General features: G+C 35.5%; 1 protein-coding gene across 9 annotated transcripts in view; it reads right to left on the minus strand.

Annotated features, from left to right (window-relative positions):
* LOC102538543 (RE1-silencing transcription factor) overlaps nucleotides 1-21191 on the minus strand; it is a 44851-nt gene that overhangs the window by 21722 nt on the left and 1938 nt on the right. For 7 of the 9 annotated variants that reach the window (XR_012061359.1, XR_012061360.1, XM_072943407.1 and 4 more), the window contains 3 exons: nucleotides 16158-17061; nucleotides 11616-11699; nucleotides 3972-5770 (listed from right to left, as the gene is read on the minus strand). Coding sequence is in view for 7 of the 9 variants with exons in the window: in XM_072943407.1 (XP_072799508.1) it covers nucleotides 3972-5770; nucleotides 11616-11699; nucleotides 16158-17052 (2778 nt within the window). In the remaining 2 variants the exon portion in view is untranslated. Of the gene's footprint in view, nucleotides 1-192; nucleotides 5771-11615; nucleotides 11700-16157; nucleotides 17062-18757; nucleotides 20573-21191 lie in introns of those variants that run through there. The other 2 variants (XM_072943417.1, XM_072943440.1) reach the window with 2 other exon arrangements.

The following is a 21191-nucleotide window of genomic DNA, read 5'->3' on the forward strand; positions in this document are numbered from 1 at the left end:
AGATTATAGGAAGACAGGTTTTGGACTACTACCTACTGGATTGCTACCCCAAACAAGGATTACCACAACCTTTCTACCTACTGTGCGTTATCTAGGGTAAAAGACTTTAAAAATTAACACACCTGAAATTCCAGCCAAATAAACTTGATGTCCTGGATACGTGATGTACCAATAATAAACAAAGGCATAAAATGCTTTTTAACACTTTATTTCAACATAACTATACTTATAATACACTCATACTGGTTAATAGAATGCAATTTAACTTATCCTACACAATTTGGACCAAAAACTTGGTACATGGTTTGCTTTAAAAAAAAAAAAACCGATTTGCAATCTGGTTTATTTTTCATCTATTATAAATGTATAACTCCATCAAATGCTGCTAAAGCAAACAGCAAGAACCTTGAGAAATTAACCTTTGGTTTGTCTCTGAAACATAACATGTATTGCACTGTAGAAGCTTATAAAACTGGTGCAACAATACATTATAACGTTTCAATGCCAGCTTACAAAGTTCAATAAACTAATGGATGCTGAGGAGTGGGAAGAGCCTATGCATATATACGAAAATGTAAAATCTATCCAATCTAGTTAATATTGCATGTAGATCACAAATCTACACAAACCAAGATTCAGATAATTTCTTAAATCTGAATTAACACTATCAGTCCAGTTTATCTGCTGAGGTCAACAAGGTAACTGCACAATAGCTGTTTTCCTGATATGTGCAAAAAAAGAAAATGAAGTTCCTTCCAGTTTTTCAGTCAAGAACTGAAACTACAGGAAAGGTATTACTTCCATTGTCAACATTCATGGGGTGATACGTGATGACTTAAGCTTAAATCTGAATTAGCATTCATATGCAAAATAGTCCCCAGAGTTAAAGACCACATGACTTTAGAAGTGACTCTATAAAGTAAAATGGCCCTTCTTGGAAGACTAGAGTATAACACTGAACCATAGTTGTAAAAAAACCTTAACAAAAAATGCAGCCCTTTGTGAATTACACCTCAATTTACCAAAAAAAAAAAAAAAAAAAAAAAAAAACAGTCCCATAGAAGCAGCCCTGAAAAGAGGAAAAATATAACTTAAAATATCTTGAAAAACCAATGTGAATACAGGTTCAGAAGACAGTTAAAATTGATATTTTTATATGGCTACCTAGGATGAGGCTTATAATGTATTCTAAGTATTTCAACTTTCTCTCTAGTACTAATCATTAATTTACAAATAACGTCTTTAGTTTTTATTCCTTTATCAAAAGGGAAAATTCTAGCTTCAATCCTATCCAGGAGGGGAAACTGAAAAAACAAAAAGATTCAAACAGTCCCATGCAAATATCACATTTTTCAAATGAACTCCCAACTAGACCAGAAGTTCATATTACTAACATAGTTTTCACTGAAACAATTTTTAATAAGTACAAATACATGGCATTAAGGTTCAGAACCTAATATAGGCCTGACAATCAAATCCTTATTTTCTGGAATCAAGGACTCAAGTCCACTCAAATTCCAGTAAAAATATTTTCACGGATCACTTTAATAAAGGGTTGTAATTTCCTTCATACTTCTGCTTTGGGCATTCTCCCTTAAAATTTAGATAAGAAAATTGGTCCAATTCCTCAGAAATCAAATCTTTTTCTTTTAAAGTATCAACAAATCCACAAAAACCTATTCCCCAAACTGATCTCCAATCTATAATTTGTACTCAGCATGAATCTTTTCATATATACTGTAAAAAGTAACTTACACAAAATGTACCCATGAACATTAAAACTAGTTGTTAGAAAGATTTAACTAGACTTATAATTTAAGATTTAAACCATAAATATTTGCAGCTTGATTTTCTGTTGACAATGATTGTCGGAGCTGAGAATTCACCAAGAGTTCAACATCATTTACAAATCTCCATCATGCACACAAAACACACAAGCAAAATACAACTTACTCCTCATGTCTTGAGAGAATCTTCCACTTCTTTAAATCTTTGGCCTCCCAGTCAATTCCAAATTCAAATGCCTTTTAGCTTAAACTTCAAACTTTCAGATTTTTAACAAGTTTTCCACCCACACTTCAATACTTTTCCTACTTTCATGTTGCATTGCCAAACTCTGAATCCTGCCTCAGAGATCACCAGACAAAAGAAAATAAATGAAATACAGAGTGGTTATTTCAGAATACAACATGGGAGGATCTAAACTGTTCAAGGTTCCCTACTGGGATCATACTTTACTGGATTACAATGAATAACTGCTATCAACAAGAAAAATTCTTTGTTAGACTCCTTCATAGTCTTTGATGACTGGCTAAAGAACCTACCAACAAAGCCTGGGAGTACATATTCCTCCATACAAAGTGTCCCCATAGGAACAGCAGAACAGCTGCAATTCACTGAGGCCTCACCTGGAGAAAAAGGCAGTCACAGGAACAGCCAGGACACCCACAAGTAGGTGGAGATCCCTGAGAAGTGTGATTTTTAATCTGGACTGTACTTAAGTTTCACCAGCCTTTTTTCATTGTATTCATAGGAAGTTGCAGCTGGTCTACCAGCACTCACACTACCTTTCTTATCCTAGGTTTTCCATATAATTGCTATGGCTTTGGAATCTCACAAACATATTCTGTATAACCTGAAAGAGTAATTACGTCTCCTAATTCCAGGTTTGTATTTCCAAATATCATTTACAGTTCTTCATTCAGCTGAGTAGACAAATAAACACCAACCATCTATGAAAAAAGATTTTCCTCAAGGATATAACCTAACAACTATACATGTAGGAAGCAGTTATACTAAAACAGGCCAAAATTTTTTACTGATGGTTGGTATTTGGGATAAAAATCCATTCCACATACAGCCTAGTAGTTCATTTACTGTAAAGTTCAAACTGAGAGCTGTGAATTCACAACATCCACTTAAAATAAATAACTTACATGAAATGCAGGTTCTGGCATAGATGTGAATATCAGAATCAATGAATTGAACCTGCATGTTTCATTTGCTCACAAACATGCACACACTAATAATCTGGAAAAAAAGAAAGTTGCAGCAAAGAAAAACAAAACAAAACATAACAAAAAACCTGCCCTTTTGCAAACAAGATTAAAAGCATCCCTCCAAAGAGGAAAAAAATACAGGCAAATACATGTATAAAGTATCACTGTTCAACACAAATGCTATTTCTACAAAAAATGTAACTGCATAGATTTTTTAAATGTGCAACGTATTAAGCCATTAAAGCACCAAAATTAAAAAACACACCAAAATCAATGTTTTTTATGATGATTAACATATACACAAATAAGTACATTTGATCAAAACTCAAGAAGTAAATACCTGGACTGATACAATGTCCATTGTTGGGAGAATTTCTCTTCAATTTAAATGTCTCTTCTCATCACTAAAACAATTTTAAAGTGCTAACTTTATATAAAGCAGGCAAATACTCAAATTGCTTGAGTATGCCAATTTTTATAGAGCTAAAAAAGGAACTAAGAATAAACAAAGTGAAAGAGGAAGACAGACATGGGAAAAAAACTGAGAAGTTGTATCTGGGCAAAGCAATAGAATATGTAATATCACCTGGGCCTTACTGGTTCAATTAAATGCATAAGCTAACAGATTTAGGTATCTGCTGGTTTAGCACACTAACTCCCTTGGATTTACTAAAATTTACATATCAGTAGGTATACAGAGTCCTAAGAGTGCCATTTAAAACTCAAGATTGAACACTTATTAAAGCAATTTTAAAAACAAAAAGTTGTCTGCAACTACAAATGAAGATAAAATGTCATAGACCTTACAAATTAAGAACTGAAGCTTTCTCCAAAGTTTAACTACTCCTGCCCTTGAGCTGCCTCTTCAAGGAAGTACACATTAACCAAATGGCGATTGAGGTGTTTGCTGTAATCTTTCTCCTTTCTAAAAGACCGATCACAGAAGATACAAACAAAATCTCCCTCAGTCACCTTGACTGCCGAGGCTTCCTTTGCATTCTTTCTACTAGCTTCTTGTGGAAGTTGCCGAGCCCCATTCAATCCAGAATCATCACTATCCTCTGACAAGTTGTCACTTAGGTCACTTCCGTCGTGACTATGGATGCCTTCGTCTTCATCCATTTCCTGAGACTCATTTACTGCCACGGTGACAGGAGGTGATGCTACAGCAGTTTTGGACACTGCTTCATGTTTCTCCAGTGGCAGAGGAAGAAGCGGTGGTGGAACTGGCTCTTCAACTGCCAAGTCTCTGCCAGAGGGATTCTCTGTTTTGTTCTCCTCAGTATCCACTTCCATTTCACAAAGCACAGTGTCAGCCTGATGTCCACCATTTGAAGTTTCACCCTCTGGCAAATTCAAGTTTTGTTCAGAGGATGAAATAGGGGCAGATTCCTTGGTAACAGCAGCAAGACCAGCCAGACTCTTATCTGCCTCTTCTGCTTCCACTTTTTGAAGAGGGGCTTCTTTATCTCCTTCGTCTGCAGTGAATAATTTTTGGTCTTTTGTCTTCTCTTCCTTTACGTTTTCCTTTGGCAGAGGTGGTGACGGTGCTGAGAGATCCTGTGTACCAGCGCTTTCCTTTAGAAGCAGCCTATCTGCAACAGGCACTAAGCCAACTTCAATAAGGACCTGCTCTTTCTGTGCCACTTCACCCTGCATGTTGGACTTTTCCTTATTATCTTTTCGAGGAGACCTTTTGGGGATCAGCTCCGTGGGAGGAGGCTCCATCTCAACAAGCCCCTTCTGAACAACCTCGACCTCAGCAGGCCCCATGGGAAGAGGAGGCTCCATGTGCACAGGCCCCTTCTGAACAACCTCGACCTCAGCAGGCCCCACAGGGGGAGTTGCTTCCGTCTGAACAGGCCCCCCCTGAGCAGATGCCGTGGGAGGCAGAGGCTCTGTCTGCGCAGGCCCCACCTGCGCAGGCTCCACCTGAGAAGGCCTCCTCTGAACAGTCTCCCTCTGAGCAGGCTTGCTGCTTTTTTTACATGGTTTATTTTTCAGAGTCTTCTTCTTCGTACCTTTTTTCACGTAAATATTTTGTTTTTTATTCTCATCTACTTTGCTGTCACCCTTTGGCACTTCCTGACTATTTTTGGATTTGCTTTCTGCCTTCTTTTTCTTTTTTGTCACAGGTTCCTCATCATTAACAGGATCTTGCAAGGAATGGGCTTCAGCTTCCATCTTCCTTTTGCTTTTCTTGGTTTTAAAGGTTTTTTCTGAGTTATTTCCTGTATGCACATCTACTTCTTTAGTTTCCGTGGCTGATTTGCGAGTTCTGGTAGCCACTTGGGTTGAGGCACTACTGTAAGGCTTTTTCTCTTTTGAAACATTATCTTTTTTCTCCACTTTTACAGACCTCTCATTTTTCTTCCCAGACACATCCCCCTTTACTTTCGTCTGCTCTGTTTCTGTTTTCTCATCAGTAATTTTGTTATCAGGCAAGTCAGCCTCTCGCTTTTTGGTTTTCTTCAGTTTCACTTTTGAGACATCCATTGTTTTATCAGGGCAAGTAGGATGCTTAGATTTGAAGTGATACTGCAGATTGCACTTCTTGGAAGCTGCGTAGTCGCATACAGGGCAATTGAACTGCCGTGGATTCACATGTAGCTCTACGTGTTTTTTGAAATTACTTCTATCTGCTGTTTTGTAGTCACAGTGTGGGCAGTTAAGAGGTTTAGGCCCATTGTGAACCTGTCTTGCATGGCGGGTTACTTCGTGTTGATTAGAGGCCACATAACTGCACTGGTCACACTTAAATGGCTTCTCACCTGAAAGTAAACAAGAGATGTTACAGAAGACATACATGAAGAAATGAATTCAAGATCTAGTCAATTATACTTACAAGGAATTGGATACATGTTAAAAAAACAAACAAACAAAAAACCATAAAAACTATTTCTTGAAGACTTTATCATGCAATTTACATTCACCATATTTATTTGTATATCTTTTCCCTATCCCTTGACATTGATTCTCACACCAAATGGAGGAATAATTATCTCAGTTAATCCTCATCTTCTAAAAAGGTCATCAAGCTAGGGCTCTTGAGTACTAGTAAAGAACACAGATTCATCAAGAAGTACACAACAATTATTGGCAAAGTTACTTGGGCTCCCAATATTAATTTTGGGGCAAGGACATTCAAAGAGAGAAGATAATTTTTAATTTTTTATGTTAAGCTAAAACAAATGTATAATGGAATAAAATATAAAATTTCCATACATTTAAGATAAACCTTGAGACTACAAAAGAAGTATCTTACATTCTAGGTTACACTCCCTTAGCTTCCATGTCAGAGTTTTAAAACAATCCTTTGACCTCAAGGAGCAAATGGGAGCAAATGACTTTCTCTCTAAATTTAACTCTTTTGTCCATTGTGGCAAGAGCTGAGTCAAGTTTCACTCAGCAGACTTTTTCAGTGACAGAGTCGCTATTTTACAACAAACACAGACAAATCAGAAATCTGCTCTTGATTTTTTCCCCACCTTCTTCTAAAGAATGGGCAAAGAAACTAGGTAAATGAAAAGGGGCACACAAATAGATATGGTATGTAAAATAAGCCAAGAAAGTCATAATCACAGGTACATACAAGACCAGAAGCCCCCCACCCCCAAATTAAAGGCATAAAATTAACTCATTCTACCTGAATACATACCCATCTAGATCATACTCTAGTAAATATTACCAAATGGTATCCATACCCCACTGGTCCAACGGAATGCATAGCAGAAAAATGGAAATTGACATTTATGAAAAAGTCATCTCTCAAACATTCTCATATTCATATCAAATCTTATTTTTTTCATAAAGCAATAATACTCAGACATTAAGTAAACCATGTAGATGGTAAGCTTTACATGATTAGAAGATATCTGATAATAAAATACTCAATCACAGAAACAAAAACTTACCCAAGTATGACAGACTGAATATGAAGCTAACTGGACAACTCTTCCGCATTTGTCCACTAACAGATTCACAAACAGAGGTTTCTAACAACATGCTATTATTACTCTATACTTGGCCCTACCTTGTCCTCTCCACTGAATGATTTCAGTGGAGACAAACATTTGCTTAACATAGACGCAGAATGGGAAAAATATATGTGACACAGATGTTAAGAACTTGTTCTACAGTAAGGATTTCTGGGGCGGCAGGGGGCAAATATGGGCTCTGCAACTTACTATGAGATCTTCAGCAAACTACTGAAAACTCCTTTATAAGGCTCGATTTCCTCATCTGTGAAACAATCTTAGGTGTTGTGGGCTATAATCTAATCCACATACAGACTTAGCACAGAGTGGATAGCCAAGCAGTCACTATGCATTACCTGTAAATCATCACTTTTGGAATGAGCTGGTAATTTTCAATATGAGTAAACAAAATGGAAGATTTCATGTGTTTATCCTGCTTTACCAAATAAACCCTACCTCCGAGTAAGTAAATAACTAGTAAATGGATTTTACATCTTTACGAAAACATTTGCTCTCATAAAAAAAATTATAATGAAAATGTTGCCATTTTAAAAGCCTCAATGAATAATGGTATTTATAGAGCCCTCATCAAGCAAGGTACAAGCCTCCACCTATGAAATGCTCAGGGAATCGGAATTTGCAGGACTCTTTTAAACTATGATGGCATCATTTACTTGCTCCATTCATCCTGTCTCCATTTTTGTTTTATTGCCATTGAATCTTTCTTGTATTAAAAGATCTAGTCATCAAAAGTTTAGTTTATTAGTATCTAGCTGATTATAAATTTTTTTGCCCTGTACCAACAGTTTTAACTTAATTCTCTTTTCCAATTCTAGTAATATTTACCTGTTTTTCATCTTTATAAATGTGTCGGATGTCTATTTTATTCTTTCCAAATTAATGTATAGATGTCAGGCAAATTCAAAAGGAAAAATATTTTTACAAGCTTTACACATTCTTATTAAGAATAGCTCAGAAAAAATAGCAAGGGAACTTTTTAATTAAAGAGTAAGAAGGGCATATAATTGATTACTACTCAGCACTAAACACAAAGTTCTGATAATGCAGCATGGGATGAATCTCAAAAATACTTTACAGAAGAACATAATGTTTTTTGATGGAAGTCAGAGTATCAGGTGAGGGGAGCCTGGCAGTACTGTCAAGGAAGGGTAAGGAGGGAACTTTTTGAGGGTGGTAGAAACGTTTCATGTCTTCACCTAGGCAGTAGTCAAACAGGAAAAAAAACACATAAAAGTCACCGACCTATATACTTAATGTGTGCATTTTCATGTGTGTAGATTAAACCATAATAAAATAATGCTTAAAAATTATTTCAAAATTCACAAGAAGATTCTCAAACCATGCTTCAAATGGCCCAGCTTTTAAAATAGTGTCTCCATAATAATCATCAAATATTTGGTGAAAGGAAAATAAATTTTTTTGCTGAAAAAAAAAATCTTTTCTTTCCTCCTTAAAAAGAACAGTCAATGGAGGTGGAACTTGGCAAGCCGTTAATTTCCCTTAACAAATATCCATTTTGCTCATAATGGGAAAATATCCAAAATGAACTCCTATGCTACCTGATCGGGGGAATTATCCACACCCAGTGTGTTATCTACAAAAATATCAGAATGGCAAGTACAACTGCATGTATTTCATCCAGGATGAAATGGTAGCATATCCTGAGAATATGAAAGGGAGAGCTGTGGATTACGTCAGGATCTCTAGACTATCCAAGTAAGATACCTTAAAACCATTATGTACGAACACCAATAAAATGCAGAGTATGACTGGGACATTGCGCTGTACACCAGAAACTGACATGTTGTAACTAACTACTTCAATTAAAAAAATAAATAAGTAAAATAAAACGCAGAGTAACACCTACTTTGGTAGGAGAAGACCTACTCTAACGAAGTGCTCCAAGGAAATAACCAATGTGGTTTTGCTTCATAAACCAATTTCTTTGTCATTTTAGCTAATCTCTTCCAGAAATAAGAGACTAACCACACACTTCTCTCCCCTAAAATACATTTACATGAACAGGAAACTCAATTCCTAATGTGACCTATAAAGATCACAGGGAAGGCACCCAAGATATTCACTCCATGCAACCCAGTCAGAAAGACTACTTACACAATTTGACCTCACTTAGCCTCAGTTGACTTGCACATGTCATCAGCAACTTATACTAAAATTATTAAAACACCATATTGACTAGAAATAATTCGGCGCACACACACACAAAACAGACTGGCCGTGCTTGCTTCCTCTTTGTGACTCACAAATTACTAGCATCCAATAAAAGACAAAGGCTCTGCTATCTGTACTTTGCGATTCCAATTTCATTATGCTGTAGCTTCCTGAGCCATTTTCTGAGCCACTATGTCCTTTTAACACCGCTGATGACTGAAAATGAGGGTTGGGGAGTCTGAAGCCAAACCCTAACTCTTCTAACTTGGAGGAATGACAACCTTAGATAAAGCATTTATCTTCTCCAAGCTGGAGTCCTAATCTATAAACCAGGATTTAAGTATTCTAGTGGTACTAAGATTAGAGAAAACAAGTCCCAATTTTTCAGTACCCAGCATGCATACGATAGATAGTACTATACATTATTAACACTTTTTAAATACTTACTACTTAAATACTGTACTGTAACAGCAACTACTAAAAATCACCTTTAAAATATAGCAAAGGAAGTTCAAAAGTAGGCAACACGCAGGCAATAATTACTGACTGGCTTGAAACACCATAGATAAACATTTATACAGTGACTAAAGTATTAGCAATTCAATTAAAAAGACACAAGTCTGTTGTCATTCTGATCCAGCGACACTAATAATAGGTCAACCAGAGATGACTTCAAGTGAGACATGTTATTAACTACAATTCAAGTATTTAGATTTAATTTCCAGTGTACAAGGACACATAATACAAGGTACAGGGACAGAGAAAAAATGAAATGATGCCATGAGAAAGCAAGTAAGACAAATCCAGAAGAGGGGACATTTGGACAAGAAAATGGCATTTCTTCAATGCCTTAGTTTCCCCTTCTGTAAAATGGGGAAAGTAGAACTTATACACCATAAGATAGCTATGAAAACAAAAATGAGATAACTCATGAAAAGCACTTCAATATTTTTTTATTTAAGAGCTAGAGCATGACTATCAGTAGGACATGATGTCTACCCTCAACAAAGCATCCATGTTACCTGCAGGAAAAGCAAGCAGGAAGCACCCAAAAGTAATACTAAAATCAGGTTTCCAGGTAAGTGATGCAATTCAGTAGCTTTGGAGATTAAAAAGGAACATTCAACTTATATAACATGATAGGCATGTAGGGTCAAGAAAGGCCAGCAAGCATGCTGGGTCCCCTCACTGCTGCTCAATTTAGAATCCATACTGTAATCAAGTCTTACTCAACCAGTGACATAAAAATATCCATATCCAATAGAAATAAAATGCGAGCAACATACGTAACTTTAATTTGTCTAACGGTCACATTACAAAGATAAAAACAAAAACAGGTAACATTAATTTTACTACTTACTTAACCCAATATATTCAGTATCAGTATTCAGTAATTAATATTTAAAATATTTTGCATAATTTTCTTGATACTGTTTAAATTACGGTATATATTTGATACATCTCAATTCAAACCAGCCACCTTTTACAAGCCCAACAACCACATGTGGCTCATGGCTATCTAATGAAACAATAGAACTGTTAACTTCAGATAACTGGTAATTGTTAACTTGAGGGGATTGGGTCTAGACAGACTTTGGTAAACAGCAAGATTTTTGCATACTTTCTCCACAGAGGTCTATACTGTAAATCCAGGAGACTACTCTGATCAGATGTGCCTCTTCACCAAGGGTCAGTGTGGCCAAAATGAAATAATTATCCATTCAAGACTATCTATGCTGCCTATGGCTTTTTACCTTTGCCACTCTACATATTTTGATAGAGGACCAGTTCTGCTTGGTGATCATGATCATTTCAGTCACTTGAGTGGATGAATCTCCCACTTATAGTCCTGCATTTTATCTATTATAGGTTAATAAATTGGGATCCTGGAATATCTATCATTCTTCAAAGTCTGGCTTTTGTAAATCAGTACTCAGAAGCCCTATCAACTCTCAAGACAACAAACCCAAATTTAAGGACCTGAGCAACTAAGAAGGAATCCCTGGAACCAGAACCACACACTATGAAACTTGGCATTATACTGTTTGGGAGCATTGTGGGGTGGGGGGTGGAGAAGAGTCTGGCAGGAGTATGAGGAGGTAGAGGTTATTTTAAAAGGATAAACCAGACTTGGTCTATGATAGCTGTTCAACTTTTATTACAGTTGTGGAACTTGGTAAGATCTGGTAACAATTAAGGACCCTCCTCCCAGGAAAGGTGCACACATACATTTACATTCAGTGTTAGAGATTCCACCTATGGACTTCTTGGTTAGGAATCTCCGTTTAAATACAGCTTCCACACTAGTAAATCCCTAATTTTTAACTCTGATTTCAATATTATATTAAAAATAAACCATAAATAAGGACCCAGTTCCAAGTCTAGAACAACCTTCTTATAATGGTAGTTTACTAAAAATGACAGAAAAGTTTCATTTCTTACCAACCTGAATGAGTACGCATATGTCTGGTTAGGTGAGTCTTCTGAGAACTAGAGTAAGGACAAAGTTCACATTTATATGGGCGTTCGCCTGTAAAAATATAATAACTAGTGTTCATATATAATAAGGCAGATGCAATTCTCACTAACAATATACACATCATTCAGTACTGAACATTTTTTCACAAGAATTTTTCCCCCCTATTCCTGGAAAAATGACCAATTTTTATCATGTATTAGAAAGGTAAGCAATTTAATTCAGAATACACATAACTAGTTATTTCAGCTTTGCTGACAAAAAAAAAAATCATTGACTTTCTGAATCCACACAGCCCTTTTAATTTTCACAGTAATGCCATGTTATTACATTAAATATAAAAGAACTGAAAAGTTATCTTGATCAGGTATCAAGGAACTTTTTAAAAAATTAGAATTACTCTTAAAAAACAAAAACAAGCAAAAAAAACTACTCAAATTTTCTGATGCTATGGCTTGGATAATTTTTTTTGATCCTTGAAATGATAAATCTCCACTGGAAACTGTCAGCTTAAAGCAAGAATATTTTTGAGTGGGGAGCCTGTTGTTTTAAGCTAAAAGTTTCAAGTGGTAGATAAGACATTTATGAAATAGTCAAGTCAGTGTTAAAGCAAATTATAATCATAAAGCCACAGGAAGGGACTGAGAGCAACTGAAGACAGGAGGCAAGTGATTTATTACTAAAGAATTTAAAACTCAAAAGCAGGAAAGGTGTATTTTTTGGACATGGGTTGTCACCACAAAACATTGAAAAAAATAGTTTGATAATTTGCTTTCATCTGTTCTTTGGCCACAAGATAGTAAGTATGACCTTGGGCAAGCTTCCTCATCTATAAAAGTAATAACAGAAGTGTGCAATTTTAAATCAAGATAATACGTGCAGAACACTTAACACAGTGTCTGGCACATAAAACCCTCAATAAATATCTGTTACCATTTTGTCTATATATGAGTTATAGTAATAGATGTGTCTTTAAAAAGGGGCAAGGAAAAAGACAGCGTGGAGAAACAAAAGCATGTGTTGATGAGTGTGAAATGTGTTCCAAGACACTATTCAGCCGTTATTAGCCAGTAGTTACTGATAAGCTGTAAATAGAATGCCTACTTTGTTTGAATGCCTACTTTGACCCAGAAGAATTTTAAGACAGCTTAAAAAATGTTGAAAGTAAAAGAAAAAAGTTAAAAGTATTTTTGTAAAGAAGATATACAAATGGCCAATAAGCACACAAAAAGATGCACAATATTATTAGCCATAAGGGAAATGCAAATCAAAACCACACAGACATGAAGACTTCACACCCAAGGATGATTACAATCAAAATGACAAATGTTTACAAGTATTTGTTATGATATGGAGAATTTGGAACCCTTGTACAATACTGGTGGGATAGTAAAATAGTGCAACCACTTTGGGAAAAAGTGTCAGTTCCTCAAATGATTAAACGTAATTACTATATGGCCTAGCAATTCCATTCCTACATGTATATTTACCCAAGAGAAATAAAAACATGTGACTAAACAAAACCTTGTATGTAAATGGTCACAGCGGTATTAGTCGTAACAGCCAAAAAGTAGAAATGATCCAAATATCTACTAACTGATAAACAGATGAACAAAATGTTACTTATCCATATAAGAGCATATTATTTGGCAATAAAAGGAAAACAAGTACTGTATACATGACATGGATGAATCCTGAAACATTATACTAAGTGAAAAAAGATAGTTACCAAGGACCACATATTATATGATTCCATTTATATGAAATGACCAGAATAGGTCAATCCACAGTTAATTATATGGTATGTAAAATGCTATCAATTAAGTTATTACCAAAGAAAGTTAATGGAAGGAAAAAAAATAGCATTACAGATTAACATGAAGGATCAACTAAGGATAATTTACTTCTAAATTCTTTATAACAAAACAGATTGCTTCTATTTGTGCAATTCACCAAAATAGGCATAAATACTCTAGAAAAGCTAGTAATTTTTCAATCACACATACAGACAAAAATGTCACTTTTTAAAGCAGAAATTCTGAACTGGTTAACTATCAAAACCACAAAATAAAAAATCTCTTGATTGAAGACTCAAATGAAAATCCTCAGACTCTACCAAGATAATGACCCATTAAAAAGTGATTTGGAAATTTCAATCTTAGTTGTATGTGACCTTGGGCAAATCACTTTAGGCGGAGGTTCTCTCGTGAACACTTACCCTATTTTTTTCACTAAATTGTTCTGAAGATAAGTATAGAGAAGAAATGACCTAACCCTGAGTACTCAATCAAGAACATAAGAAACCTACTAAGTGAATCTTACAGTAGGCTACCACCTAAGTGAGAAATGAGAAACACGTGATTTCCAATGATGATCATTTACCTCTGCTCTACAGCATTCAATGAATTTATTTTTCCATAAATACAATTTTCAGAACTGTGCAATTAACAGCAGTGACCCTCTCAGAATTTACTAATCAAAATATTATCCTTCTATTTATACACCAGCAAATTGTTTAAAAAAAAAAGTTTATACTGTATAGCATAGGGAACCATATTTATTATCTTATAGTAACTTATGGTTTAAAAGAATATGAAAATGAATGTATGTATGTTATGTTCCTATATGACTGAAGCATTGTGCTGCACACCAGAAATTGACATAACATTGTAAACTGACTATACTTCAATAAAAATATATTTTTAAAAAAACACAAATAAGGTAATACCAGGAGGTGGAAGTTTTCTAAAAAGTATTAAACCAAGTAAGTTTAATGCTAAAACATGTAATGAGATATATAAAACCAATGTTAGCTATGTAAGTCATAACCTTACTGTGGAAACCTTAAATTAATGTGGAGCTAAAGTAATGGATGATGAAGTATATAAAATAAGCCATTAAAATTAGTCACCTAGACTGTAATTAAATTAAAATAAACCACTATCACAAAAAAAATTAAGAAATGGCAAAAAGTAGAGTTCCTGTTTAAAAAAATTTTTTTACATAAAAAATTGAAATTACACACCAAAACTGAAATTTCTCCAATTCTCTCCATTTTCCTTTTTTTTTCTTCTAAAAAAAGTCCTTAAATCAAATAATTTAGATTTATTGTTGAAAATATTTTTAGGTTTTTGGAAAATTTTTTAAATTGTTCAGCGACTCAATTTTGAAATCATCAAAATATAACTGACCCCCACCCCAGAATCAAAATTTAATGAGGCAAAGGAAATGGGATGGCTGGTAATATTCTTTATGTTGACTTGCATGGTGATTATGAACACAAATATTTGTAGTAATTCATCATTGTCAATTATACCTCAATCAAAAAAATTCATGAGGGTGTACACACAAAAGTCATGCACTTGACCTTATGTCATAGTTACTATCTTTTTTTAAAGCTCTACAGATTACAGCCAATTCTAAATTAGTTCCCGAGGCTTTAAAAAAACTGTTAAAAGAATATAAAGTACTTATGGCTAAAGTATATGTGGTATCTGGGATATTGCAGGTGAGTTTAGTTAAATCTAGCAGTTTGTTTAACTAAAACTGTTAAGGGATTTCAATGGTCTAGATTCCCAACTTTCATTTCCTATGTCATGCAGTTTTGACATGTTTGAATTTTTTTTACTTTTGAAATAAAATGGTTTTAAAGCCTGGAGACAATTAATCACAGGCTACAACAAATTCCAAAGAGAATGCAAATTCTTTTACTTGACTAGATTTTAAAGCTCTAAATTACACAGAAGCCATCTGCTGGGGCTTAGAATCCTGCTGAAAATGTCTTTCTTGTAATGGAATTTTGTCTACAAGTTTTATTATTTATGTCTACCATGTAAATCAACATGAATTCCCCTCCTCACTATGATCCACTTAGCCTGGGGTTCAATCCCACAGAGTGATTAACTCCTGCAAAAGGGATCTGATGTAAACAGCATCCCACAGCCCCTTTTCACTTGTGATGCAAAGGATACAGTACCACATTACCCTATCCATTTCGCTCAGACCAGTAATCAGTCCTCAAAAGTACCAATTCATAACAGGAAAAAGTAATGTAAATAAGAAAATTAACTATAAATAGCTACAAATATTTCTTTTAAATAATGAGACTCCTGAATTGTAAAGATTTGAAAGTCAATTTAAAAGGAAATAATAAAGGGCTGATGGGAAGAAAAGGGAATGACCACTGATAGGGGTTCCTTCTTGGGGTGAGAATGTCCTAAAACTGATTGGGGTGTTGGCTGTATAATTCTGTGACTATACTAAAACCAATGCGTTCCAATTTTAAATGGATGAATTCTGAGGTAGTGGAGTACATCTTAATAAAGCTATTATGTTTAAAAAATGAATTGCCAAATGTGACAAAATACAGATAACTTAAGTATAGGTGATGGGTACCTGTGGGTGCAGTGGGGCATTCTGTTTACTTCTGAGGTGTTTGAAATTTCTCACATTTTTGAGACTGTTCCATTTTTTTGGATAGAGTACACCTATAAAGGAGAAAGGTCCGCTTACCCGTATGAGTTCGAACATGCTGAACATAGTTGTTTTTTCTGTCTGAAAAATAGTTGCATTTTCCACATGTGTATACTTTCCTTGGAAAATGGTTTCTCAAGTGTTTCCTCCAGTGATATTCGCTTACTGTGGTGTACGTGCAAATGATGCACTTGTAGACTCGCTCATTATCCCCCGCTCTGGTGTGGTGTTTCAGGTGAGCGGTATAGTGATCGTATCGATTGGTATTGTAGCCGCAGCGGTCACAGCGGATGGGGCCCTTGGAGAAATCTCCCTCTTCTGCAGTGGAAGAGCCAGATTCCCTGGCTTTTGCTTGCTTCTCTGCACTTTCTTCCACAAAAAATTTCTTGGCACTATGAACTCGGATGTGATGCACAAACTGTTCTTCAGATTCTGCTTCATATTGGCATGGTTTACAGCGAAAGGGTTTGGTCTTCAAGTTCTTGCATTTGTCCTCTGCTACAGGTGTTTCTGGAGGAAGATCTTCATTTGAGCTGTACGTTTCTGGGGCAGCTGATACCTCAAACACAGGCTGTGGTTCCACAACACTGAGTTCCAAACTCTCCAGTTCCATGTTTTCCAGTCCACTGTGTTCACCTTTCTCTTCAGGAGACTCCTCAAGTCCTTCTCCATCACTATCTGAAAAATTGTTATCCCCAACAGGCATCAATTCTGCCATCTGTCTTTCTTCGCCAACCAGGTAATCACAGCAGCTGCCATTTACTTCTCCAGTTAGGGCCACATTTGCCAACATGATGAGCTGAGGTGCAGCCAGTTCTGCTCTGGAGAGATCAGGCAAGTCGTACATGTCATTAGACAAGGCCATGCCGATACTACCACTGCTGGGGAACAGCCCTCCTCCTCCGGAAGACTGTCCCATTACCTGGGTGGCCATAACTGTGTTCTGTATTCAAAACAAAACAAAAAAACACCAAAGCATAAATACAGGACAGAAATAGACTCATGGACAGAGAATACAGACTTGTGGTTACCGGGGGGGAGGGGGGGGGTAGAGGGTGGGAAGGGATAGACTGGGATTTCAAAATTGTAGGATAAACAAGATTACACTGTATAGCACAGGGAAATATACACAAAATGTTATGATAAATCACAGAGAAAAAAATGTGACAATGAGTGTGTATATGTCCATGAATGACTGAAAAATTGTGCTGAACACTGGAATTTGACACAACAGTGTAAAATGATTATGAATCAATAAAAAATGTAAAAAAAAAAAAAACACAAAAGCACCACTTTAAATTACAACTTTTACTGGTCTAAAACCAAAACATCACTGTAATTCTTTGTAACTTAAATACATTTTCAGATATAATCTTTAAACTCATCAGCTTCATTACTGAAAATAAGCCTTTAAAATATATTTTTTAATATATATGAAAAAAATTCTACAACCCCTAAGAAAAATTCTTTCAATTGTCTGACATAACTCTTCCCGGTCTACTACGGGTGTGCCTTCCCTCAAGCACTTCTAATTTTTCTGATAGAAAAATGTTACCTTCATTTTTAGTGTTAATTTAAACTATATTTTAAATTCCATACATGAATTCCATACATGCTATCCTCCCAACTCCTGCTTCAACAGTTTACTGGTCTGAATCAGAAAGGTGAAAAATCCAAGTCAACTCTGCATTTTATTAAGTACAGTCTGAAAAGTAGAACCCTGTAATAATTGGTCAATAGTTTAAACCTCATATGAACCCAATTAACCACAAAAGAATAAACTAGAGCTGACCCTTGAACAACAAAGGGTTTGGGGCACTGACTTCCTGGTTTAGTCCAAAATCTGAGAATAACTTTTTTCGGTTTTTATTTTTATTTTTTGGTTGGGGGTGGTAATTAGGTTTATTTATTTATTTTTAGAGGAGGTACTGGGGATTGAACTCATGACCCCTGTGACTGCTAAGCCTGCATTCTACCACTTGAGCTATATCCTTCCCACTTTGAGGATAACTTTTGACTCCACAAAAACTTAACTACCAATAGCCTACTGCTGACCAGAAGCCTTACCAATAACACAGCAGATTAACACATATTTTGCATATTATATGTATTCTTACAACAAAGTAAGCTTAAGATAATCATAAGAGAAAATACATTTACAGTACTATATTTAATGATACCATAAGTTTGTGTACAAGATGAATCATCAGTATCTACATCCATATTGTCTTATATGATACAAAATACTGTAGATGTCAAAAAAAGTACAAATACTAGATATCAAAAATAAAGACAATGTAAAAAAGAAATTCATATTTATTTAGAGGTATAACAATTTATGCACTGACGTGAGCAGCAATATGATTGCTTCCTGGTAGCCTAGCATACATGCAAATTAATGAATCATTTTTAACATTTTTATGGCATACAGTATTACAGCCATATTCATAATACAGTGTTGTAAACAATGTTACATTAAAAAAAAAATTACCTATGATGACAGGCTGATAAACAGATGACCAATTAAGAAAAAAGCATACTGTACAGTAATGTAATTATTTGAAAACAAAGTTATAAAACAGTAGGAAAACAAATTTATATTTGTCAACTTTTTATATTAAATACCAATCATTTTATACCTATGTAAGGATAGGCTATCCACTTCAAGTCTTGCAAACCTTGTTCTATACAATGAACACTCAGGAGATAAAGATGATGACAAAAACATTTCAGGGCTCTAGCCATAGTTACTAGATTTTCACAACACACACACACACACCAAGTAAGTGTATTAACTGTACAGCATGATGATTATTTGCTACTCATTATGTGGAAGTGGGTCATCATAAAGGTCTGTATCCTAGTGGTCTTCATTCACATGGAGGCTGAAGAGGAGGAAGAGGCTGGTCTTGCAGTCTCAGGGGTGGAAGAGGTGGATGGGAAGGCAGGAGAAGCAGGCATACTTGCATGACTTGACAAAAATACATCCTAATTTCTGCCTAACTTTTTTGCCTTAGCATTTCTCCCAAAGCGTTTCTACATGGTACTAATTCTTCTTCTACCATTTGCTTTAGTTTCAGTGCCCATATCATACAAGAGTCCACGTTATAGGTCAAAAACAATCTTGAATAATCGGAACCCTTCTGTCAGAATGTCAATTTGTTTTCTGGTACTGCTTCTTCTACGTCTTATTCTTCAAAGTCTGGCATTGGTTGGAAAAGTACTCATCTCCATCAAGGCATCTTAATTCCTCTGACATATTTATTAGCTGCTGAATTTTCTCTGGATCCCTATCCCTATGTTGAAACACTTCACTTTTTTTTTGGCCATATCTAGAATCTTTTTCCCATTTCTTTGATTGGCTCTGTCATAAATCATGTGAAGTCATGCACAGTATCTGGAAGGTTTTCTATGGCAGGAATTTATTTTTTCAGGCTTAATGACGTTCACAGCTTTTTCTGTAACAATGGCATCCTCAACGGTGCACTCCTTCCAGAATTTCATGATGTTCTATCTGGGTTCCATTCCATAGCACTGACAATCTTTCCACAGAATACTACATGTAATGAGCCTCTTTAAAATGCTTAACATCCCCTGAGATCTACAGGCTGAATTAAAGACAGTGTGTTTGGGGGCAAGCAGACCATTCTGACAGCTTCAGTGTCAAACTCATAGGGTTTTGTATGGCCAGGGGTACTGCCCAAATCAAAACACTTTAAAAGGTAGTCCCTTACTGGCAATTTATTTCTTGACTTCAGAGACTAAGCATTGATGGAACCAATCCAGAAAAAAGGGTTCTCGTTGTTCAAGCCTTCTTATTGTAGCACAACCAAAAGACTGGCAGCTGGTGTTTATCTTTTCTCTTCAAGGCTTGGGGGCTAGCAGCTTTACAGATAAGTACAGTCCTGATCATAAACCCCACTATAGTTGAACAAAACATTGAGTCAGGCTATCCTTTCCTGCCTTAAACCCTGGTGTTTGCTTCTCTTATTAATAAATATCCCTTGTGGCACTTTTTTCCCAGAATAGGGCACTTCTGTCTGCATTAAAAACCTGTTGAGGCTGATATTATTTCTCAATGATATTCTTCATGGTTTTTCTCAAATCATTTTAGAATCCATACATATGCCTTTCTTACAGCAATCCTGCACCCACATAAAAGCTACATTTTAATACAAGATAAAAAGTAATTTCCCAAAATGTGCAAGGTTTTCAGGCCTGCTGGCATAGCTGCAGTGATGACTTCACGAATTTTCTTTTTTTTTTTTAAACATTGGTCCTTAGTGTGGAATCTTTTATCCTGAAGTAGTGGGCAACTTCAAGTGCAGACATCAACCTCTACGTACATTATCAAGCAATTCAACTTTTTCTTAGTCGTAACTACTCTTTCTTTGGGAGCACTTCCAGCATTACTAATGTCACTATGAGTCCCTGGTGTTATCCAAGGTTTTCAGTATTGCACTGAACAGGTTCACAATTTACTGGAGAGTCTGCTCACAAGGAAATGATTAGCATCACCCCATGTTTTAAGTAGATACTTACAACCCTTGAGCTCACTGAATTATTAACAGGAAGTAGCCGCAAAATTATTACAATAGTACAGTACGAACTATAGTTAATTTTATGGCGTTATGAGTTAATACTGCATCTTTACATTTGTTTACATTTCTCTAGATTAGAAATGATGCCATGAGTAGTGTGTTTGGGTAAGTTTTGATCAATTTTAACTTTTTATTAGATTTGTATGTATTTAATGGTAGTGAATGATAAAATATTCCAGTACCTACATATACTTTATGCACTCATGATGCACCTTTTTCTTTTTGATATTTCTAGGCTATGTGTATTGTCTGTAAATTTTTTCAAAATGTTGCATATCTCCAAGAAATTTTCCAATATATTTATTGAAAACAAAATCTACAATCAGACCCATGCAGATCAAATTCCTCTTGTTCAAGGATCCACTATGCTTTGAAAACTTAAGTTTCTTTTTTTTAATGACAATCTCTTTAAAATAAAACTTATGGACTTTTTTCCTTTGAAAAGGTTAAGTTTGTATTCAAAACTTCACAC

This window comes from Vicugna pacos, chromosome 2 (genome assembly GCF_048564905.1).
Source record: "Vicugna pacos chromosome 2, VicPac4, whole genome shotgun sequence".
Taxonomy (NCBI): domain Eukaryota; kingdom Metazoa; phylum Chordata; class Mammalia; order Artiodactyla; family Camelidae; genus Vicugna; species Vicugna pacos.